General features: G+C 39.6%; 1 protein-coding gene across 3 annotated transcripts in view; it reads left to right on the forward strand.

Annotated features, from left to right (window-relative positions):
• The first annotated feature begins 3,057 nt into the window (after nucleotides 1–3,057).
• The window catches only part of Zdhhc13 (zinc finger, DHHC-type containing 13), a 47,069-nt gene continuing 25,273 nt past the window's right edge, over nucleotides 3,058–24,853 (forward strand). Inside the window, exons 1-8 of one of the 3 annotated variants that reach the window (XM_005401710.2) lie at nucleotides 3,058–3,185; nucleotides 13,191–13,336; nucleotides 16,194–16,316; nucleotides 17,540–17,617; nucleotides 19,173–19,317; nucleotides 22,635–22,699; nucleotides 24,066–24,228; nucleotides 24,629–24,754. In XM_005401710.2, coding sequence (XP_005401767.1) covers nucleotides 3,159–3,185; nucleotides 13,191–13,336; nucleotides 16,194–16,316; nucleotides 17,540–17,617; nucleotides 19,173–19,317; nucleotides 22,635–22,699; nucleotides 24,066–24,228; nucleotides 24,629–24,754 — 873 coding nt within the window. In that variant the 5' untranslated portion in view covers nucleotides 3,058–3,158. Of the gene's footprint in view, nucleotides 3,186–13,190; nucleotides 13,337–16,193; nucleotides 16,317–16,444; nucleotides 16,547–17,539; nucleotides 17,618–19,172; nucleotides 19,318–22,634; nucleotides 22,700–24,065; nucleotides 24,229–24,628; nucleotides 24,755–24,853 lie in introns of those variants that run through there. The other 2 variants (XM_013503007.1, XM_005401711.2) reach the window with 2 other exon arrangements.

The following is a 24,853-nucleotide window of genomic DNA, read 5'->3' on the forward strand; positions in this document are numbered from 1 at the left end:
GTAGCATCATGGAGATAAACAATGGATGTGTACCAGTCCTGAGTGTGCAAAAAGATGGATGGCCAAGGGGAGGAAAGAGGATCAACCCAATACCACAAAGTTCAAGCTGGTGAGCCTGCTTGATTAAAATCAGCCTGTTACTTCTAGACCAGGAAGCCCCAGGAAGCCAGGGAACCAGCCCCTCTGTATTGTCCAGTGTGGAATCCTCAAGGCTGAACAATTCTTGATACACAGCAGGCACTTCTTGCACATTTATAGAATGAGGACAGTGTCACCTAAAGGAAATTTTAAAAAATACTGGGAGTACAGAGAAGTAGAGCTTATTTTTAGCTAGGAAAATCACATAACCAAAGCTGGGAGGGACCTTAGAATTTAGTGCTTTCAACTTTCACTTTCACCTCTATTTTGAAAATGAATAACTCATAGAAAGGAGGAATGATTTGCCCAGAGTCAGCATTATGGGACAAACTTCCCCCCAGTCTGAAATAATATTTAAATCCTAACCCCCAGCACTTCAGACTTTGAGTATATGTGAAGTAGGAGTCCTTAAAAATATAACGATATTTTAATTAAGGCCAGGGTGGGCTCACATCCATATTAACTGTTGTCCTTATAAGAAGACACATGCAAAGCAGGAGGCCATGTGAGAACACAGGGAGGAGACAGCCATCCCCAAGAAAAGGACAGAGGTCTCAGAAGAAACCAATCCAGCCAACACCTTGATCTCACAGTTCCAGCCTTCACAACTATGAGACAATAACTTTCTACTGTTTGGCCACCGAGTCTGTGCTACCAGGAAACGGCACACACAGAAACTGCTGGCAGTCAAAGCTGGACTAGAGGCCAGGTCTGCCGAAAGCCTATCCTTGGCCCTTTTCATACCAGCACCCGTCCAGTCTTCAGCTCTCTCCCTGATGCCCATTGCTGAGGAGGACGACAAGGACAGTGACTGTAGCTAATCTGTATACAGCACCTAGAATGTACCAGACTGTCCTCTAAGTACTTTCCACACATTAGCTCACTTAATTATCTCAACAGCTCAGTGAAGTAAGTACTGTTACTGTGCCATTTTTACAGACGGGGAAACTGAAGCACAAGGAGATTTAGCAACTCTCCCAAGAGCACAGAGCTACTAAGTGCTGGAGCTGGGATTCCAGCTCCAGGAGGTCAGCTTTGGGAGTTCGCTCCTTTCATCCTGGTATTCTACTGGGTGTGTCTGTGAGCCAGAAGCATTTTCAAGATGAGAGGTACTGGAGTACTGAGAAGCATCGCTAGATTTGCTTCCATATGGTCATTAGGTACGGATATGCTTACCCCAATTTCAGCTCACTGGAGGAACAAGACAATGAGCAGAGGAAAATTGGAGCCTGGCTAAGGGTTGAGGTGTTAGGATTTATTTATTCCAGAATCTTCCTACATGTTAAGATCTTTCAACACTTTTTAAAAGCGTTGAAATAGTGTACATCAAGCTTCCTTCAAGTTTAGTAACACCATCTAAGTAAATTCTTCTAAATACAGGAAGCAAACTACTTCAGCCGAAGTACATCATAGCAAGAGAGACAGGTTTGAATCCTCTCTCCAGCAGTTACTAGCTGAGTGACTTGGGGTTTGTGGAATCTGTCTGAACCTGTTTGTTTTTCCAGAGGGGACAGAGGAAATAATACCTATCTCATGGATTAGGCATAGTGCACGCAAAACACTAGTAAGGCGCTAACACATAGTAAGTGACCAATAAGCAGAGCTCTGATTAGGTAAACGAAATGACCACACCCAAAGGTTCTCTCCTCTGGGAAACCCTGCACAATCTTTCATCCTGCCCTGTCTGGATTAATTGCTTTTTTCTTTCTGTTCTGGAAGGAAACTGATTACATTTCTATTTGTCACTCAATTTGTCTTTCTTTATGTTACAAAAGATAGTGACACATCCGCCCATCCATTCAATTCACTCATGGTATTTTCCACGTCTCAGTCTGTGCCAGGCAGGGGTAAGATAAGAGACGGGTATGGTTCTTATCCTCCGTGGGTTTGGGTTTGTGGGATAACCTAGGCTGGTGTGCTCCACACGCAGAGCTCAAATAATAATACATTTATAATTTCATTGCATCTTAATAGTATTTTTCATGGGAAAGCCCAGCTTTTTGTTGGATTTCTATGTACTTTTTCTTCCTGGTTTAGTATTATTTTTATGGGATAAAGGTTCAGGATATTTTCAGATCGTTTTTTCAAATTACCTTCTAAAGGCCTCTCATCTCATTTGGTTTGGCAACAGACACATTACGGAACAACTACAAAGAAATGTGTGTAATGTGGGCCTAGAAAGCTTCAGAGTTTTTTGGGTGTTGAGATGTGACAACTCCACTGAACCAACGCTTCTTTTTGCTTCCCAGACCTTCAGGGTGGACTGGGCTTGAACGCCAGCTCTTCCAGTGTGGTACACCAAGCGGGAGGGGGACCCTTGACCAATTCCTCTGTAGCCTGTGCTGTGGAACACACATACCGTACATGCTGTTTTCTGTGAAGAGTCCCAGGTGGTAGAAACGACTCGCCCAAGATCACACAAATGGAGAGTAGAAAGTATTTGTAAAGGCTAACGCCCACTGCATCTGTATCAGGTGATTCCTTCACATATGCTAAGCACTGGGTGAGGAGACGCCTTTTCATGCTTTTTCTCCTTTACTCCTCCGGACAATTGGATGAAGTATGTGATGAGATCATTTCACAGATGAGGAGACTGAGGTAGAGTAAGACTTTCACAAAGACGACTAGCTGTTAGGTAGCCCAGTCCGGGTTCGCGCTGCTTGGATGGTGACTGACGTTGGAGTGACAGCTCATGAGGTACCCGCAGGGACACCTCAAGTAGGTGGACCCCTGGAGGAGGGTCGCAGTCCGGGGCTGAAGATCTGATCGCCAGGGCTGGCCTGGGGCGGGGCCTTCGGCTGGTGGTTCGCTATTGGCTATCCCTTCGCAAGCAATCCCGCCCCCAGCCGAATAAGGACAGGGATTGGCTCTGTGAGCCGATTGACGGCACAGAGCGCGATTCGGGCGCGGGAGCGGAGGCGGAGGCGCGAGCAGGAAGTGGAGTCCCGGCCCGGCGGGTGGCCAGCACGCTGCGGCCGCCACTTTCCAACGAGCAGCGGCCGCTGAGGGTGCCCGGGGCGATGGAGGGGCCGGGGCTGGGCTCGCAGGTGAGTGCAGCTGGCCGGGGACTGTCGGTTACGGCTGTGGCGAGGGCGCGGGTGGGAAGCAGTTGCGCCCAGGACCCCCGAGGACGGCGAGGCCTGGCGGGAAGGTGGGATCTTGGAAGCACCGGGAATGGCCCCGGGGATTCTCTCTGAGGCCCTCGGGAAGAAGAGGCGAGGACACACGGCGAGGGCCCCCGCCTCCATCCTTGGGCCGAGGCGCCCGCGATCGGTAGCCCGCGCCCGGCAGGGACCGCTGTGGCGCCTGGGACGGGAGGTGTCCATTCCGGGAGAGGTGTCAGGTGACACACCTGAGTGCGACCAGCCCGACTGGACCTCGGCCTGGAGTCAGCGGTTCTCTTGATTTTCCAGCCGGGGCGCCTTGGCAGCCGCCTGCCTTCTCCCCACCCAGCCCTGGTGTGGCTCTTGTTCCTGTACCCTTGCTTACTTGAAAGAATTAAGGCTGTTTGTGGAGGCTGGAGGCTGGGAGGTGTGTGATGACTATCTGCAGAATCCCAGATGATTTAGTTCTGGGAAGGAGGTTCCGGTTACCAAAGCCAGGTGTAGTTCCAGCGAACAGAGGGGACCCGTGCAGATAGTTACAGGAGGCAATGTTAGCTGCAAGAGAACTGAATTTTACCTGTTTTCCTTCTGACCCTGTCCCTGCAGATAGATACTGGCTGGCATGTTGGTAGGTGCTCCGTTAGTGTTTGTTGAATAAATGAAGGATTTCCAGATCCAGCCAGTTTTAGTGAGTGCTGATCATATGCTTTTATATGCCTTATTTTATTACAGAATTGAAATAGCCTTAGGAAGATTCACTTACAGATGAGAACACTAAGGCTGTCTCCAATAAGAGTGATTTTGGTGGTAGATTTTCAGATAATTTGAGGTGATAGGATGAGGTGGACTCTGTAAAAATATTCTACCCAATCCTGAGAGCGTATTTTATACTTCCTCTTTCCCTTTCAACCGTGTGGTACAGGCTTCAGTGAAGAAAGCGTGTGTGCAGGGAAATGTCATTGTGTTCCGGCTGGGGGTTCTCACATTTTGAAAACAGAAAACGCTTTGCAGGCCGCTTGGATTTTGCAAAAGGGCGTAGAATCATCACATGGAAACTGTCTCATGCCTTTCCTCAACCTCAAAGAAAAGTTGGTAGGAGTAAGGATCGTGTCTTAATTACTGCCACACATTCGTAGAAGCCCTCAAGCACTTGCTCATGTCAAAGGGCAGATGGCCCTGCCCCAGTTCCATCACATAGCAAGGGCAAAGTCGATTTGGAGGTTGAAATTAGTAGGGCAAAGTAGATTGATTCTGCTGTTAATACTATTGCTATTGTCAGTTTTTTTCAGTCACAATGTGAAGACCTTACCTGTACAAGGGGCTTTGCAGTCCGGAATACACTTGCTCATTCTTGATCTATACCATGATCCTGTAAGGTGGGGAAAGATGACTTACTGTGATTTTGGAGAGAACTGAGGCTCAGAAAATCGCACTCACTTGCCTCAAGTCAAAAGGCAGCCAAGTGGCCTAGCCAAGACTTCAACCATTCATTCATTCACTGGACGCGGATGTTTGGAATGTCTGCTGGGAAGTTAGCCACCATTCTGCTCTTGTTGAATTCAGTTCTCTTGAGTCCAAGTTTAGTTCTGACACTTTTATTTTATTGGTGAGAATTTACATCTACAATCTGGCTCCCAGCTTTCCTTTCTAACATCAGTGTTTGTTATTGTTCTTGTTTGTTCAGTGAACTCCAGCCCCACTAGCCTCAGGGCCTTTGTATGTACTGTTTGCTGTCTACGGTGCTCTTTTCTTGTGTATCCACATGGTTTACTCTTCCCCCCTCTTGCAAGTCTTGACAAATGTCATCTCATTGTGTCTTTTTGGGACCCCCTGTGTTTAAAATTGCAAGTCCTTCCCATCATCACTCCTACCAGAAATACTCCCTGGCCTTTCACCACCTTTGTATTTCTCCTCAACCTTTTATGTCGTTAAGCAAACAAATGAGTCCTGTGGATGGTCTTTTTCCCTCCACTGAGTGTAAGTACTGTGAGGGCCGTAATTTTTATCTGTGTTGACTGCTGTGTGCCTCGCATTTAGAACAGGGCCTAGCACTTGTGTCATGAATGGACTTGTGAACTTGGAATCTTAACCTTACTTCTGTTAGTGTCATGCGAAATGACAAGTTATCTGTCAGGTCTCGATATCTCCCCCTCTTCTGTTTTATTTGATAAGTAGGCCAGGATAGTGACCTTCATCAGAGTTTAAGTATGATGTTCTTTTTTTCTTTTTCTGAGGTAGGGTCTCACTTTGTAGCCCAAGCTGGTCTTGAACTTGCTTATGTAGTCCAGGCTGGTCTTACAGTCCAGGGGCTTACAGTGATCCTCCTGCCTCAGCCTCCTGAGTGCTGGGATTGCAAGTATGCTCTGGCTTGCCAGGCTAAGTATGATTTTCTAAATCTTGATTTTCTCTTGAATTAATTTCCACTGTAACTTCAACAGTACGTTCTTTAAAAAAAAATTGATTCCTATTTCCATGTAAGAAATAGCATGCGATCCCTCATAGCTTAAAGATGTATCTATCTATCGTGATATAACAAACCACTTCAAAACACAGTGGTATGAAACAGTCCAGGCCAATGAACTGTGTGCCTGAGGAATTTAGACAGGCTGGTGCCAGGTTGGTTTGCTTCTGTCCCACCAAGGCCTCAGCTGGAAAGACTCCTGACAAGGGGGTGCCTCAGTAGCTGAGACTCTTGTTTTGTTTGTTTTTCTCCGGTACCGGGAACCAAACTCACAACCTTGCGCTTTCCAGGCAGGCGCTTTGCCGCTGAGCTAAATCCCCAGCAGTAGCTGAGACTCTTAGCTCTCTGTGTGGCTTCTCTCACAGGCCTGGCAGTGGATGCTGACTTTCAGCAGGGACAGCTACCTGGGGCCTGGGCCTCTGTACAGCATGGTGGCTGGTTTCTAAAAAAAATCCTCTCAAGAGACAGGAAAGAGGAAGCTATTAGTTTCTAATGAACTGGTATGCACCACAGGAGCAGTATTTTATTAGTGACACCGTCAAAGAACTTGGAGTCAAGAGGAGGCACCTAGGCCCCCGCCACCCCCACTTCCTGATGGTGAAGTCGCAGAGAATTTCGGGGAAATGTGAAAATCACCACCGATGTGGCCATGTGTCCCTTACATAATTTCCGTAATATCTTGCTCCCCACGTTGAAGTCTCTTTCTCTCTCTCCTCTTCTTCCCATTTCCTCTTTTTTCCCTCTCCCCTCTCCTTTCCCCCTATGTATTAAAACAGTAAGAAAAAAATGTTATATTAGTATCTTGAGCCATTTGTGGACTGGAATCCAGGGTGGCCCAGAGGAGTTGAAATGGGACAGAGCTGGGAGGACTTCCGGTGCCTTACCTAGTTCAGAGATTCCTCAACTGACACGTGGGATAAGCTTCAGGATGTCTATGAATGTCTGATTATGTACAAAACCGAGATTGTACATGCATTTCTTTTAGAGACATTAGTTTTAATAACATTTTCAAGACGGGCCATGACGTTGGAATGATTTGAAAACCCTTGATCTAGTCGAACCCTTCTAATTTCCCTGTGACGCAGAGCCATGGTAGGATGGCTGCAAGTCCAGGGCTCGGGGCTCGAGGTGAAGCGGTGTTCTCTTTGCTGTGCTCGGGGGGTGCGATCGTGACTGTCTGATTGCTCTCTCTGGGTGTCTGTGTATTTTGCATTCCAAGGCCTGAGGACTAGGCTGCATTTGACTATGTTCTGAGAATGGGGAAGAGAATATAAGCTCCTAGAAAACCGAGGGTCTTGCTGTTGTGCTCGGGGTCATATTCCATGTCTAGAGCAGACCCTGGCACACACTAAATATCTGGCAAATGAATTATGGCAGAAATCGTGTATTACCTAGTACTATACTTGGTGCACAGCAGGTGGCCTTTCCATTTCCCCAAATGAATGTTTAATGAAAGTGCTCGTGACTTTGCTGGCATCACTAGTGAATTCTGTTACCTTAGCACTGTAGGCAGCCTTGGAACTGTGAAACTCCCATACCCGTACCCAGTGTGCGAGTCCACAGTGACTGTTTGACAGTTCCCCTTACACCAGTGATGGCGACCAAACTGCAACTCGAAACCCACTTGTTTATTGCAAAATGCCAACACTGCAATTAAGCTTCACTATCTGATGCTTGTGTGCTGGGGCTGCTTGGCTTGCGTGCCGACAGAGAGGGCTCTGAATGCCCACTGCAGCACGTGTGCTGTAAGTTCGCCACCACTGCTTTAGACCATGCACATGGGAGCCTGCTAAAACTATACATGTAATGACCTGCCACATTCATTGTGCAAATGTGAAAAGGAACCAGAAACCAGGCAGAGGATTATCCGCTGTCATACATGACAGTCCCAGGACCCTGGGGCTAGTTGACCCCGGTCTCCTAGGTACCACAAGGACAAAGTAGTCTGGGAGAAACTGCAGAAGCGGGGACTCGGTCTCTTCTTCCCTATCTTTTGAGACTCTCCCCTTCTCTGTATCTTTACGCTCCTGTTCCTGACTCCCCTTTAACTTCACAAAAGTCAAAAGTTATGTTTCCCTGTGTTTGCATGTGGAGACAGACGCCAATTGCCAGATTCATACTGTCATGGCTTACGTTCCTAGAAGATTTGAAGACATATTTCAAAATTATATTCATTGGAATATAATGAATTATATTCATTGGGATATATTCCAATAAAGATTGGAATTATCTTTAGTGAATATAACTCTGCTTCAAATTAACCTTTTCAATAATTTTGAAAGTGTTGCGGGGAGCAGCTTGTCAGGTTGGATCAGATCTTCTTGGTCTGTGCTTCTTGTGACTGATGGGAAGCTCCAGCTATGTACTGACAGAAGCGTAAGCTCAGCTATTGTCTTGTTTGTGCTTTTGTTATTACCACCCCAATTCGTGAACTCTTTGTAGAAAACAGCTTAAGCTACTTGCCCACTTTTGGGAGGGGTAGGTTAGTTAAGATTAGATGCTAAAATTTAAAGAGCCCATAATGATATACACTATAACATGCTGAAGGCCCCGCTGGCGTCGCCTCTAGTTGTGTAACCTTTACTTTGCCTTGTAAACAGAATGTGATGATGACCTGATTGACCTATGGATCAGTGAGACTGCCAGTGTTAACAATTAATAAAGCTTAAAAATTTGTTATTTTTCTTTCTTGCTGTTTTTAAAAAGTCATTATAATAGAATTTTTGTTTACTCCTATTACCTAGTAGATTGCTGCAGGTACTGTATGGTTTTGAATGTACCTGTCTCACTTTGGAGACCATTGACTTCAAGCACAGGCTTTGGATTTATCTTTTCATTTTTTAAGTTTCACTTTGATTTGGAATTAGGTCAGAAACCATGGCATGAACAGAAGATTCAGAAAAGATGGCAAGAACAGCCCCGTCACCCATTTTTGCCATTTAATCATAGATTGCCTTCTATTTTTTATTCTACGTGTCTCTGATGGATCTTCCCCATTAGATTTATCTCCTGATGAACAGACAACTGTCTTTTCTGCCTATAGCCTAATACTTTTACATCATAAATACACTGCAGTTCATTGCTGAATTAAATGCTCTTGATTGTGGATATTCTCTATCTTGGAGTGTATATTTTATGGTGAAAAAAGTCTTTAACACCTTAAAGGCATTACGAGAAGTACAAATTTGTACCTGTAGAATGAGTCAATTTCCCGTGACTCATTTCTGTATATAAATAATGGATTAACCTCTCCTACTGTACAAATAGAAACAGATATACACAATCCACTAGAAAAACAAGCTATGAAAAGGCAGGCCCGAAAAGAGAAACTATGAAAATCTAGTATACACAACAAAACAAAACACTGAAACTAATTAGCAAGAAGGGTTGTGCAAATGAAAAACAGGGTGCTAGTCTTTTAGGGTCTTTTCGCCAGTAAATTGACAAGGCTGTAAAAAGACTGATACCCAGTTCTGGGAAGCTGTGTAGGGAAAAGGTCATAAATACTTTGCTCTCAGGAGTGTGAATGGGGGCAGGTATTTGGTCAGTATCTTTTTTATGTTTTAAATGCCTTTTCTTTTTAAGTTAACAGTTCTATTTTGGGGAGTCAATTCTATAGAACTAGAATATACAGGGTGTTTATTGTAGGGATATTTATAAAATTGAAAGGCTGAAGTCACCCTATATCTGTAATAATAGGAGAATGGTTGAATAAATTATGTTAGCTCTATACATTACAATAGGATTCAGTTATTATCTGCAGGACACATGATATATTATTAGAGAAAAGCAAATTGAAGAATAATGTGTATATAGTGATCCCATTCTTAACTAAGTACAAGAAGAAGTGATTAAAAAAACCTGTATGTATGAATACAGTATAATGTATTTGTGTATGTGTAGATATATTTATCTATAGTCTATGTATAAAAGAGCAAGTGTAGGTATGGATGTACATAAAATAAGAAAGTTATATCAAACTTAATAGTGGTTGTCTCTGATGGTACAGTATTGGATGGAAAGAGTCCGGATTATTAACCCTTTCTTAACTTCTGTTTTGCTAAATCTTTTAAAATGTCGTGTGTATCATTTTATAATTTTAAAAATGCACTAATGCAGTTACATTTTATCTTTACAAATGCTGATTTCACTGTCAGTCTTCACTGTACTTTTTGTTTCTGGTACTTGTTGACACTGAAGAAAAGCTAAGTGTAGTTCAGGTCTTTTCTTTTAACCCTTTGTTTTCAACCCTTTGGATATGAATATAGTTGTTGTAAGGTGTAAAGAACCTAAATAATATTCTTGTTTACATTTTAACTAGTCACATGTGGTGACTGCATGTGTGGTGTGTTTGATAGTTTACCGGATAAATCAAATCTTGGCTATTCAAAAACACACCAGTGACGTGGCTCAGGGACCTATGGAGGAAGCAGTTTCTCTTGTCTCTCTTCCTGAATGTAGCTAAGGAGCCTGGATACCACAGCGATAGCAGCGTTTGAAGGCTTCCCAATGAACAGTAACAGTTAAGACTGAAGATCAGATTTCAAAAACTTCTAAACCGGTGTCTAAGTTACATTTTCCCCTCTCTGGTTTGCCCATTGTGCTGTTTTGAGCCCTGGAAGTGGGCACCAGTGCAGACAGAGCTCTCTGAGAAGCCAGTGAGCTCAGCTAAGGAGCAGGGAAGGGGTCCCTGGGCAGTGCAGCAGCAACCCCTCTGAGGGAGCCCTCTCTGAAGAGGATCTCTGATCCCAGGACATGAGTTCTTGGAAGGAATACCAAAAGCACAATCCATCTGTAAAAGAGTATATTGATAAATTGGACTTCATCAAAATTTTAAACTTCTCTGAGAAAGAGACCTTTAAGAAAAGGAAAGCTGTAGTATAGGAGAAAATGTTTGTAAATCATATGCCTCACACATGACCTATTTAGAACATACTATATAATATAAGGAACTCTCAAAATGTAACCATTAAAAAGCAAACAACTTAAAGATGGGCAAAGACTTGAATGGAAATGTCGCTGAAGAAGATACATGGATGGCAAATAAGCATCCGAAAAGATGCTCAACCTCATTAGCTGCTAGGGCTGTGCAATTTAAGGTCATGATGAGAAACACTACATATTGATTGTACTGACAGTTGGCCAAGTGGGTGGATAGTACTCTGCGCAGGCCTTTTCTGATCCCTAGCCTTTTTTCTAACTTGTATCATTTTCTGTTTACTCACACTATTAGTTATTGAGAGAAGGGCTGAAATCTCCAACTATATATAATATATTGTGAGTCTATTTCTCCTTTCAATTCTATCAGTTTTTGCTTCATGAATTTTAAAGGTCTTTTTCAGTATCTATACATTTACTATTATTATATTGTCTTAGTGAATCAGACTCCTTAATATTATGAAATACTTCTCTCTATCATTGGTAGCAGTTCTTGTGCTGATGTCTACTTTATCTTACATTAATTTCCTGTAGCCACTGCATTCCTTATGTTTCAGGTTTTTGCATGGTTTATGATGGTTAATATTATTTCATGGCATAGCCTTTCCCATTCTTTTAGTTTTAAACCATTCATGTTTTTTTATTTAAGTTGAGTTTCTCTAGACAGCATTTGTGTAGTGTTTTGTTTTTTAATCCAATGTAATAATTTCTTTGATATTTTTAAGATTATTAAGATCATTTGACATAATTATCAATATTGTTGCATATGAAGATATCATCCTATAATTTTGCTGTTTTCCTTTGTGCCTTGTTCATTGTATTTTATTTTTCTTGCCCTTTTTTGTATTATTTTTAAAAAAATCTTTAACCTTGGCTTATTATACATACCTTTTTGTTCTATTTATTTAGAAATTGCTCTTGAGATTAGCTGGTTTTGTAGCACTGACATGTAATCCCAGCACTTCTGAGGCTGAGGCATGAGGATTTTGAATTCAAGGCCAACCTAGACTATACGATTAGCAGAACACTGTCTCAGAAAACAAAAACAAAACAGAATTTGCTCTTGGGTTAACAGCGTACCTTTAACTTACCATAATTCATCTTAAAATATCATTATAGCATCTCTTACAACAATGTACCTCCATTTCCCTGTCATGGAGAAATTTTAAAAATGAGAAAAGTTCTGATGTTTACTTGCATAATTCTGGTGAGGAACCCAAAAGGTCATCATATTAGAAAGAAAAACCAAAATGCACTCAGAATTCATAGAATGGACAATTGATTTTAAACTAAGATTTTTGTGGTTTTTTTTTTTTTTTTTTACGACTAATGTTACAGAATTCCATATTGGGTTTCTGCTAAGATCTGAGCTCAGTTTTTGAGATTAGAAATAATCTTGAAACTTAAATCTAAGACTTTGTTCAAAGAAAAATATTTTAGCTTGCTCATTTGTCCCATTTCTAACAGGCTATCTGAACGTAACACTGATTGAGTTGATGGAATTGTCTTGATAGCGATTCTTTCTAAGCTCACAGCCTTACAGTCATGCATGTGTTAGACATCTACTCCGTGTATAACAAATAACCGCACTTTTACCACTTTAAAGCATCAGTTATCCCATAGATTGTCTGTCAGGAGGCCAAGTACTGCTTGGCTGGGTCCTCTGCTTAGCGTCTCACGGGCTGACATCCAGACTGAGCTGTGACTCCTTTGGGGCTCAGAGTCTGCTTCCAAGCTCGAGGCATTACTCCAGAAGTCAGTTCTTCGTGGATGGATGATCAAGCTCTCTGTTTCCTGTGATCTAGGGGCATTTCTGTCCTAGAGCCTACCCACAGTTCTTGCCATGTGACCTTCTCACAGGCCCTCTAATATCACAGCAACTTACTTTTTCAAGATCAGCCGAAGAGCCGGGTGTGGTGGCGCACATCTGTAATCCTAGGACTCCGGAGGCTCAGACAGGAGGATCACTGCGAGTTCGAGACTAGCATGGGCTATAAAGTGAGGTCAACGCCAGCCTGAACTGCATAGTGAGACCCTGTCTCAAAAAGGCACACACACACACAGGTCAGCAGAAGATTCTGCTAAGACCATCTATCCATCATGACTAGGAGAGGGATTTCCTAACCTCTGCCGTATCCCATTGACTGGAAGCAGGTCAGTACACTAGAAGCATGTTACTGGCTAGAAGCAGGAAGGCAATGCCCATACTCAAAGGGAAGGGATAAAAGCAAAGCTTGGGAGGTGGATGTTCCTAGGATGTGTCCACCAAAGCCTTCTGAGATGAGGACCGAGCAGTCGCCATACAATGTTAATGATCTTCAACTCACTGCAAGAAACAAGGTTCACTTGTGTTTTTAGATAACCTGTGTTTTATGACAAAGTATGCAGTTTGGATTTTTTTAGTGTAATCTTTTTTTGTGAACAGAATTAAGATAAAGGAAATCTTTATTACTGTAGCTACTGTTGCTTGACGGTGGGAAATACTTCATGATGTAATTGAATGACGTGAATTCCCTACCATGCTTCATTAACTTGTTCTTACCCTTCAGTGCAGGAATCACAGCCATGGCCCCCACCCTCCAGGATTTGGTCGGCACGGCATCTGTGCCCATGAAAACAGAGAGCTTGCCAAGGCAAGAGAAGTTCTTCCTCTCATAGAGGACTCTAGTAACTGTGACATTGTCAAAGCCACCCAGTAAGTGAATGCTTTGTTTTATTCCTATTTTCTGATGAGTTATAAGAATATATATAAGATATGGCACATATTCTTCATGGCACCTTCCTCAGTTCATATCGGTGGTTCAGTAATAGCAGCGTCAGAGCACCTCCCATGGTACAGTGTCCCTTAGCTGTCCGTGTACCCAGCTCTCCGATTGGAGTGTGGGCAACTGCCTAGCAAAAGCTTATCTTCATAGTCTTTGCAGCCCCAGGACTTTTATAGTTTCTTTCTTCTCCTAGACACCATTAAATATTTGTTGAATGAATAAATCGTTTAGAATGACACTAAAACTAAACTCCAAATTTTAGTTTAAGATGCACAAATATATAGATAGGATAGAAAAATAGCAGCTCACACATTTATGGATTTTTAAATTATTTATTGAGTACCTCCTCTGTTCTTGCTGTGCTGGGTACTCTGGAAGGAAGGTGATAGGTGGAACTATGTTCTCTGACTGCTTGAAATATCTAGTGGGTCTGTTTTGCTTGCACTAAAAAATCAAAATACATTTCTTAGTTTCTCCTTAGCATTGCCATATGTATTGCATTAAGTCAGTTTTTTAACAACATTTTCACATCTCATTAATTGTCAGCAGCTACCTCACCTCTTGCCGTTAAACATATTTTGAAACATTTTCTCTATGAAATTAAGTAGGAAATAGAAATGTTTTTTGGTGATTAAGTATAAATTTGACCATCAGATTTCCCACCAAAAGTTCTTTTCATGTTTAACCAACATGAAAAGAACTAGCATTACCACACTAACTTGATTTCCATCAGAAGCAAAGATGCTTGGTGATTCAATAGCCAGTGTGGCTTAAAAACTGAGTGTTTATGTTTGTTTAAAATACATTGACAATTATTTGAGTACTCTAGTGAGCAATTTATATCAACTGTAAAGTCCCTGGGAACCACTACTATTGTTTGATATTGTTTTTTGTTGTTATATGAAGACAGGGATGTTCTTGGGTCAATATCTGCTTTAATTAGAGTGGATATGCTTAAATGTTTCTGTTATCAGTAAAAATATGTAAAGATAAGTGTGAGAAATTAGGCTGTGTTCACAAGGAATCTCAGTCAAAACTCACATCTCTCAAAATTTCCTTTAGATCTTGGACCTTCACTGGTGGTTGTTGAGGACAAAAGAGAGCTGGGATCTGTATTTTCTAAACCACCAAAATCCTAATTAATATGTACTCTCATGTTTCTCACAAAAAGGGAGTGTTTCTTTTCCAGAAAGTGTTAAATTTGATGTATAAAGATGTAGAATATGAATACATGTTGTGTCATCAGAGATTTATTCTTGCCAATATTTTTGTTTAGTATTGTCAGATGTCTGCTTTTAGAAAAAAATGTCAAAAATCACACACACACACACACACACACACACACACACACACACTTTGACAAGTTATTCTAATTTAACAGTGGAAGATAGTTCCACCATTTCGTTTGATTTTTGACCTCTGAGGGCCTGTTGAAATAAGTCGCAAAGAAACTGTTAAAAGATCTGTTGGAACTTAGTTTCTGTTGAAAAGATATGTTACCAATGAGTGATTTTTTAAAAAATTTTTAAAGTATTAAAAAATATTTCTTACTCTTTGCAGTCGGTTAGTTCTGCGAGTCTCAGGCCCATCCTTCCTTTCCTACTCCCGCCCTCCGTCTCCCACTTGAGGCGCTCCTTGCTTCTCATCTGTGTCTGTTGCAGCGGCCTCTGAACTGGTCCTGCTCTCTATTCTCACCCTGGCACAAGCAGCTTCCATTACTCAGAAGAGCACTTCCTCTTTTAGACCCTTGATTGGTTTCCCATTGAGCTGTACGTAAGGTTTAAACTTCACGGCAGGGCCTAGAAGGTTCTCATGGTGTTTATGTACTTTTTATGTCTTCACATCTTGCCCTCCCCTCTCGAATGCTTTATGCTTTGGCTTACTAAATTCTATTTCTCTCCCATCCTTGCAGTATTTCACATCCCTGATTTTCCCAGTGCTAGTCTCCCTGCACCGAGTGTCCTTCCCTTCTTTTGTCAGCCTGTAAAATAGAGCTTATGTGTCACGTTTCATCTCCAGGAATGGCCCGTTGTTCCTTCCTCCGCTAGACCTGTGTCATGTCTGTATTTTGCTTTACTTCGTCCCATTCCAAATGTGCTTTTACTCTCTTCCCACATTGTGAGGTTGCTGCCGTGCTTGGCCTGACTCAGGGTAACGTTGTAGTCAGGAACCGGCACCATGTGTTTCTGGCACGTAAGTGGCAATTAAGTGAAAGTTATTGAAGGTTGGCAAATGTATTAAAGTTTAAGAAAATCAGGTTGAACTCTGAATGAACTGATTACATCAGTAAATAAAGTTTGCTTACTTTATGTCTCCTTTGTACATGTCTCTGTTAATCGTAGTCACCCCTGTGTATCTATGGGTTCTACATCTCAGATTTAACCAATCACAGTTCCACCAACCTTGGATTAAAAATACCCTGAGAAAAAATACATGCTTATATTGCATATGTATAGACTTTTGTTTTCTTGCTATTATTTCCTAAATAATATAATAGCTGTTTATATGGCATTTACAGTGTATTAGGCATTGTGAGTTATCCAGAAAGGGTGTGATTAGTTTTATAAATACTACATTTCATAGAAGGGAACTGAAAATCCATGGATTTTGGTACCCACAAGGGATCTAGGAACCAATCTCCTCTGTATATTGAGAAGGTGTATTGTATTTTATATTGTCAAAAAGATAGTTTGGATAAAGAAAATACATAATAAAAGGAAAAAAATTGGTACTGTATTGGAAATGATTGCAATGGTTTTAATGATGCCTTTCTTTTTCTCATTTGAGATACGGGATTTTTGAACGATGTAAAGAGTTGATAGAGGCAGGATATGATGTCAGACAACCAGACAAAGAAAATGTATCGCTTCTTCACTGGGCTGCTATTAACAACAGGCTGGATCTTGTAAAGTAAGATGGGATAGATGTGTGTTAATTGTATATTTATAATTCTGGACCTCTCCTTCAAGTACCAGTACTGAAGCATCTGTAATCCTCTGTTTTTAATGAACACCCGAAATCTTCTGCCCACACATCAGTTGTAGAGTTGAAGAGGACCGTAGAGATCATCCGATCCAGGATTCTCACTGGTCCAGAAAGAAAAATTAGAAGAAGCCAAAGGGTCCCATCATAAGATAAAGGTTAGGACATGAAAGTGAATCATTACGTAACAGACTTTTCAGGATAGAAGAAAGTTTTGTCTAATTTAGAAGAAACACTGAAATATGTTACACTGTAAAGTCAGGAGGAATAGACATGTAGGGAATTAAACCTTTTTTTAAAACAGTAAGTATATAATACACTTTTGGGTGGGCAAGTATCAGACTGTATAAATTATTTCTCCTTCATGAAACACTACTGCCTGCTAATTTTTTTGTTTTATACTTTAACATATAAAATGTGCGTGTGTGTGTAAGTGTATATATATTTTGTGTTACAGAATTATGTATTTAAAATCCTTGAGGCTTAAAAAAATGAAAGTTACTAATTTTTACAATATTCTAGCACACGTTATACTCACAGGCCAACTCCAGGTATATTGTGTGGGTAATATGATGCATGGAGCGTAACTGTGAAGTAATCAGATTAACTCCTCTAAAGCACGGAAGAAAACTACTTACAACAATATAGGTCCACCTTATGCAGTGCATCATGGCTCTGCTCCCAATATTTCAAATTTCTAACTTTTATGAAAGGATTTTACATTAATTTTCTATCACTTTTGGAATGTTTCCTTGGTAATTATACTTTGAACTGTTTTAGGTAATATAATTTCACGTTTCTACTTCTGAATTAAGTAAATATCTGACCCTAAATCCTTTGAATGTAAACTATTTTAATAGTGTGGTAGTTAGAATTGCCTGAGTGTTGTTAGTATGTGTTTAGTATGAGAGTTATAATAGAATGCTAATCACAGCAGGAATAATTACTTAGACGCTAAGAATGTTTCACCAGGGATTTGTCTGATACTGCTGTATAAATTTTGGAGACTTTTATAGATCTAGATGCTTTATGGAGATGATTATTATAATCTGTTTTCCAACATATCTATTACTAAGAAAAAAGCAATATTTTTTATCTCAATATGAATTTTAAGTTTTAAATCTCATCTTCATTTATGTCTGTTTTAACAGGTTTTATATTTCAAAAGGTGCTGTTGTAGATCAGTTGGGTGGAGATTTAAATTCAACTCCTCTTCACTGGGCCATCCGGTAAGGTTCCTTTAAGTGCTGAAATTAAATAACCCTACATGGTTGGAGGCCACCATATTGTAAATGACAGTTACAGGCAATTTGAAAGGCTTCTTTTGTGGGAGTTTTTTACGTTTTGTTTAAAAAGATACTAGTTTTCCAGAAAGGATGTTTGGGTCTTTAATTCGGGGCTCCATTATGAGTATCAATTTCAAATATGAGTGTTATACTTTTTTATAAATAGAATATGCAACTTTTATATTTGAACACATTAATAAATAAGTTATTTAGTGAACTATAAACTTAGGCAGTTCAGTCTTATGACAGATGCCTGTTTGGTAACTTAGACACTTACCCCATCATTCTTGGCAATGGGTCTTTTACATAATGAAGTTTTTTGTTTTTTTAATTTAAACATTCATGTATCATTCAATCATCTCCTATAGTTGTAGTTATATTTTATCTTTTTTTTTTTTTTTTTTTTTTTTTTTCACCGGGAACTGAACTCGTGACTTTGAGCTTGCCTTGCAGGCACTTTGCCGCTGAGCTAAATCCCCAGCCCTGTAGTTATATTTTAAAGAGAGAGATTCCCTCTCAAAAGTTTTAATTCTAAAGCATATCTCTGTATCTTCGAGGGTCATTGAACTTTTGAAAGCTGACACAGGATTAACAAGAAATTTTGAGTAGGCCAACTTCTTAGAACATTTATATTACTTAGTATCCTCTTTTCTCTTACGTGTTGACCTTCTGATGTTAAAGGAATAAACATGGATATTTAACAGCTTCTTCCTTTCTTTTAATTTTGCTCTCTGGTGATGAGGTTGACATGAACCTGAAACTGAAGTATGTAATTGTTTGTGTAAGACAATGAGGTGCATCTTTTCTCCATAGACAAGAGTTTTGAGGAATCTAGGGATAACTTACCACATTTAAGCTACTGAAGTACAGTGCTATCATGAAAAGGAACTATATTCTAGTAAGAGAATATATGGTTCTTATGATTACCTCAGTTTACCATGGTCTGTGAATATTATGCTTATGTGTATCTGGCTAATGATTATTTTTGTTTTGAAAATAACAACAGTGAAGTCTTAGATGTTTTAAAATTTTCATGGTTAGAATTAGTCATATACAATTACTATTTACACATGGTAACAACCTAAGGTTTCAGTTGGACTGGGAGGTTATCTGATTTATCGTTTCTCCTCAAGAAGGACCATCCATATAGCTCTACATGTAGAACACCTTTGTGCAAGACATTTATAAATCTCCAGTGTTTTAAAAATCTTACTGTGGGGCTGGGGATTTAGCTCAGCGGCAAAGCGCCTGCCTGGCAAGCGCAAGGTCGTGAGTTCGGTTCCCGGTACCGGAGAAAAACCAAAACCAAAAAAAAAAAATAAATAAATAAAATAAAAATAAAAATAAAAATAAAAATCTTACTGTTAGGAAGTGTTCATTATATCTAACAAAAAACCCTCAGGTCTTAGGAATAGTTTTTTTCCTGGAGTTTCTTTGGTTTTTCTGCATGCATTCTGTTTGTACAGAATACAGCATAATTTTTACCTTGTGTTCACAGACAGGGGCATTTACCTATGGTCATACTGTTACTCCAGCATGGTGCGGACCCCACTCTCATTGACGGAGAGGGTTTCAGCAGCATTCACCTGGCAGTATTATTTCAGCGCATGCCTATTATAGCGTATCTCATCTCAAAGGGACAGGTATGTGTTGAAATGTTCCTTGTACTCTATATAAGCTGAAGGGATTAGGAAGATTACTAGTTGTCCTCTGCCCTTCTTTTTAAAATGGAAGTTAATGGATATCCAGATGTTCAAACATTAGCCTCATGCAGTCTGGCTATTAAATATGCATTTTCAGCTTCTCTGGAGGGAAAGGGACAGGACGTTTAGCTCAGCAACATGCAATAGATGTTTCTAAAATTTGTGTGCCTATAATAGTTTGCCTTATGACCCTAGTAATTTTTAGTTTTTTTTTTTTTTATAAAAATGACTGTAAAGCCTGTGTTTTTCCTCTAGTTGAAGGTAGAAATGGTTAATGATCACTAAATTAACCCATTCATTTGCTTTTGTTAGTTGAGCTCAAAGAGTGAGTCAGGTTGAATGTATACTTACTGTTCTCAAAGTCCTTCCACGGAACAGGACTTGCCTTGAGAAGCAGAGGTTAATACAGATTATTGGCCGTGGAAGTTTCGCTGTCAGCCATACTCGCCTGGATTGTGCTTTCGGGTGACGGAGTAGTTCATGTATTAGCAGTTTCACACAAAACAGGCGTGGAAACATACCTGGCCAAATGCTGTTGGAAAGATTGCACTCTCTTTAAATAAGTGCTTTCTCTCAGATTTTACCAATTGAAGTAGAATAATTACAACCTCTGGGCTTCATTTCAGAAAGATGTATGAGGAGGAGTCCTTTCTGCTTCTCCTTGGGCTCTTTCCCAAGTTCTCTTCCTCGAAGACCCTTAAGAATCTTCAGTAAATATCTATTTTCTTTGGCTTCTTTGAAACCATTGACACCGGAAACCTAGACCTGCTTTGTAAAAGCAGCATATCCTTATGAAGATATGACTTTGTTTTCTGTCTTTATTCCAGAAAATAGAAAAGAATTTTTTATGTTTTATTATTTGAAACTTAATATACTAAGTCCCAAAATGCAAGCAGCCTCGGAAGATAGGGAGTTGCACTGAGAGAGAAATTAGGGAAACCACACCCTTCACCCTAGCTTCCAAAAAAAATGAAATATTTAAGAGTCAGTCTAACAAAGAAAGTAAAGGATCTATATGTTGAAAATTACAGTGCTCTGAAAAAGGAGATCAAAGAGGATATCAGAAAATGGAAAGATATCCCTTGCTCATGGATAGAAAGAACCAGTATAGTGAAAAAGGCCATACTCCCAAAATTGTTATACAGATTTAATGCAGTCCTGTTCAAAATACCATTAGTATACCTCAGGAACTAAAGAAAACATTAAAATTCACCTTGAACAGAAGAGGGAAAGGCAATCCTGGGCAACAAAGGCAAGACATCATAATCCCTGACTTGAAATTATACTACAAAGCTACTGCGATAAAATCAACATGGTACTGGCCATAAAACAGACCTGAGGAACAGATTAGAAGATGCGGACACAACTACAAACACACTCAGCCACTTTATTTTTGACAAAGGGGCTGAGTTCATTGGAAGGAATGTAGTCTCTTTAATAAATGGTGCTAGAAAAATTGGCTCTGTACATGCTGAAGACTAAAACTAGACCCATGTCTGTCAGCATGCACTAAAGTCAAAATGGATCAAAGATCTAAATATTAAAACAGAAACACTAAATCTACTGGAAGAGAAAGTGGGTAGAAATCTTGAAGACACAGGTATAGGTAGAGTTCATGAACAAAACCCAGACTGAACAGGAAGTACTTTAAAGAATCAACTGCTGGGATCTCCTCTTATTAAAAACCTTTTGTACAGCAGAAGAAATCACCAACAAAGTGAAAAGACAACCCATAAAGTAGGAAAAAATTTTAGCTAACTGTCTCTCAGACAAAAGACTTCTATCTAGAACATATAAAGAATTAAAGACGAAATCCAAAAGTGGACATCTGAGATGAATACACACTTTTCAGATGAAGAAATACAAATGGCAAATAAATACATGAAAAAATATTCAGCGTCATTGTTCATTCAAGAGATGCAAATTGAAACAACACTGAGATTCCATCTTACCCCAGAAAGAATGGCTGTCATCAAGAAATCAACCAATAACAAATGCTGGAGCAGCTGTGGGGAGAAAGAAACCTTTCTGCACTGTTGCTGGGAGTGTAGACTGGTACAACTACTGTGGAAATCAATGTGGAGATTGCTTAGAAAACTAGGATTAGGGGCTGGGGATTTAGCTCAGTGGCAAAGCGCCTGCCTGGCAAGCGCAAGGTTGTGAATTCGGTTCCCGGTACCGGAGAAAAACCAAAAAAACCAGAAAACTACGATTAGAGGTCCACTTAGCTATTACACTTCTGGGTATGTTCCCAAAAGAATTAAAAACATCATACCACAGCAATATAGGTGCACCATGTTTATAGCAGCACAGTTTGTAATAGCTAAATCTTGAAAATGAAACAAATGCCTATCAATTGAGGAATGGATAAAAAAGATGCCTTTTTATGCGGTGGAGTACTACTCAGCCATAAAGAAGCATAAACTTGAGCCTTTATAGGTAAATGGATGCAATTTGTGACCATACTCATAAGTGAAATAATTCAGACTCACATGTGTAAACATCATATTGTCTCCTGGGGAGTGAAGATAAATAAGGTCTGAAATGTACAGTAGATTCTGTGAAATGGGAAGAAATTGTTCAAATGCAAAAAGGAACTAGGATGGATAAAAAGGGAAAGGACAGGGAAAAGGAAAAAAAATGCAAGTCAGTTATGTTATTAGTGTCTCTTAATTCATTAAAAAGGAAGGTCTGTACTAATATTGATTGGAGAATTTTTTATGCTCATATCTTATACCCTGGGCATCTACTTTATAACAACATATAATGTATTAACTATTGTTATTCTCCTATTATTTTGTTATGAAATTTTGTTTTAACTTTTTTCCATAAAATAAAATTTTCAAAAAAGAAGATAGGGAGTTCATTACTGAAATTGTTTAGGTAGAGATTGGATGATGTTGCATAAAAAATAATAGCATGAATTTAATTTGGATATATGCTAGATGATTTTGAAGGTCTCTACATCTCTTATATATAACGGTAGCTACTAATGGTTAACTTTTTACCCTAGCTGCCTTTCTTTTAAATTACATAGTGCTTTATATCATATATTCAAGTTTTCCTTTAGAAATATTTTATTGAAATCCACCTATTTTCCACCCTACAAGCAGAACATTTGTTACTTAGGTGATATTTAAACCCTCTGTATAGATAATGGTAAGACTGACAGTGTTTGAAACATATTTCTGTTAAGAAAGAGCCTGTTGATTTTGTTGTGTTGCTGACAGTTGTGTTGCTTGCTTCTTTTTGAATAGAGTGTGAATATGACAGATGTAAATGGGCAGACGCCTCTCATGTTATCTGCTTACAAAGTAATTGGGTGAGTTTAATTGAGTTGCCTCAATTGGATTCTTGGTTCCTAATACTCATAAAAAAAAAATTCCTTACAGAACAGGCAGCGATGCCTTAGCATATGCTTGTTAACATGACTGATATTCCTCCATTTGCATTTTGAAAAGACGGCTACAAGCTTAAATGTTTTCTTAATTTCAGATCTAGATGGTAAATGTCTAAACACAACTAACATTTCAGATTTGCTGACATTATTGTTGACTGCTCTGAAGATATTGATTGTAACTGACCTATGAAAGTTCACATGCTCATATCAGACATGTATTTAAGTTTTTCTGCATACCGTATAAGCGTATGTACTTAATGACAGTCGTGAAGTAGTCCAGGGTCTGGTATTCATCTGTGCAAATGCAGGCTGCAGCTCTTGCTTTGTTGGTTTATTTCTACCTTTATACTAAGTTGCTGCTCCTTCTGTTCGATATGATTTCTGGGAACAGAGTTCATTGTAATGCTGTTTCCTTTTGTGAGAGGGGCGGGACTAAGGGTAGAATTTTGTTAGAAAGCATTTTGTCTTTGGTATTCTAAAGTCAGGTATATTTCTCTAAAGTTCTTGACAGAGTAATAAATAGAATTTTGTTTTTATTGAAAGAACCTTTTAGTCATGAATGAAGGGAAGGTATGAATGGGAAAGAACATATTTTATTACATTCTGTCCTCTAGTCCATAGCTTTCTAATATGTACAGGTATTTTAGGATGCTACAAGTTCTTTCTTGCACAAAATTATCAAAAATAGAACTTCAGGCTATGTGTATAAGGTGTATATGAATCATAAATAGATTTCATGTTTAGACTTGAGTCCTATCCCCAGAATATCTCATTGTGATATTGCAGATATTCTAAAAAAAAAAAATCCAAAATCGAAACATTTCTGGTCCCAAGTGTTTTGGATAAAGTGTACTCAACCTGTATTTGTACTTGCTTTATTTGATAATCAATTGCAGGGTGAATGTAAAGTTAGCTTTTGGATTATCAGCTGAAATATGCATTTAATTGTTAATTGGATAAATAGTATGATACTTAATGTAATCCAGAGGTAAAGCCACAATTTAAAACAAAATATTAACCAAGAGCAGTGACACAAAATAAGTTTTTTCTTAGTCTTCTGTATTAGTGTTTCAATTATGTTTATAGCACACTATCATTTAATAGGTCTTTTTTTCCTTAATCTCTCTCATTAGTTCCTAGAGTGGAATTCTTCACAAAGAAGTTCCTCAGTTCTTTGGGATACGTACTGATTAACTCATTGGTTTAGAAGATACACTGTTTATATTTACTTCTCAAATCTTCCTCCCTGTTAATGCCTCTTGGTATTTTTTTTTTTGTTTTGAGGCAGGCCAGAACCAACTGCATTTCTTTTAAAGTTTAACCCTGCTCTCAATGTTGTGGATAAAATACACCAAAATACTCCACTCCACTGGGCGATTGCATCAGGAAATGTTAATGCAGTTGATAAACTTTTGGAAGCTGGCTGTAGCTTGGCTATCCGAAATGTTAAGGTATGGTCAGGTATTTATCTCCTTTATTTTGTTTTATCTTCAGTTCGAGGGTTGATAATTTAACATACAGTTGAACTATGTAGAGTAGGAGGCTCAGTGGCAGAACACTTGCCTAGTGTGTATGAAGCACTGCAAAAAAAAAAAAAAAGGAATGTATTTGCTTTGATTTAACAATAAACAATAATCATTAGCTACCTTTAGAATAAATAGGTTGAGTCTGTGATTCTGGAGAAGACTGTCCAACAGCTATAATATATCAAAAGTCTAACTGAACTTTTGGGCTGGGGATTTAGCTCAGTGGCACAGCGCCTGCCTAGCAAGCACAAGGTCGTGAGTTCGATTCCCGGTACCGGAAAAAACCCAAAAAATAAATAAGTAACTAACTGAACTTTTTTTTAAGGGAGAAACTCCTCTGGATATGGCTCTGCACAGCAAAAATCAGCTCATTATTCACATGCTAAAAGCAGAAGCCAAAATGAGAGCCAACCAGAAGTTCCGACTTTGGAGGTGGCTGCAGAAATGCGAGGTATCGTCTTATCAGGCCTGTTCAATGGGAGATGGAATTTTGGGCTCATTTGTCTTGATTTTTAGGGGAAACCGGAGAGTTGGTTTTGTCCTGCATTAT

This window comes from Chinchilla lanigera, unplaced genomic scaffold (genome assembly GCF_000276665.1).
Source record: "Chinchilla lanigera isolate Chin_1 unplaced genomic scaffold, ChiLan1.0 scaffold00075, whole genome shotgun sequence".
Taxonomy (NCBI): Eukaryota; Metazoa; Chordata; class Mammalia; order Rodentia; family Chinchillidae; genus Chinchilla; species Chinchilla lanigera.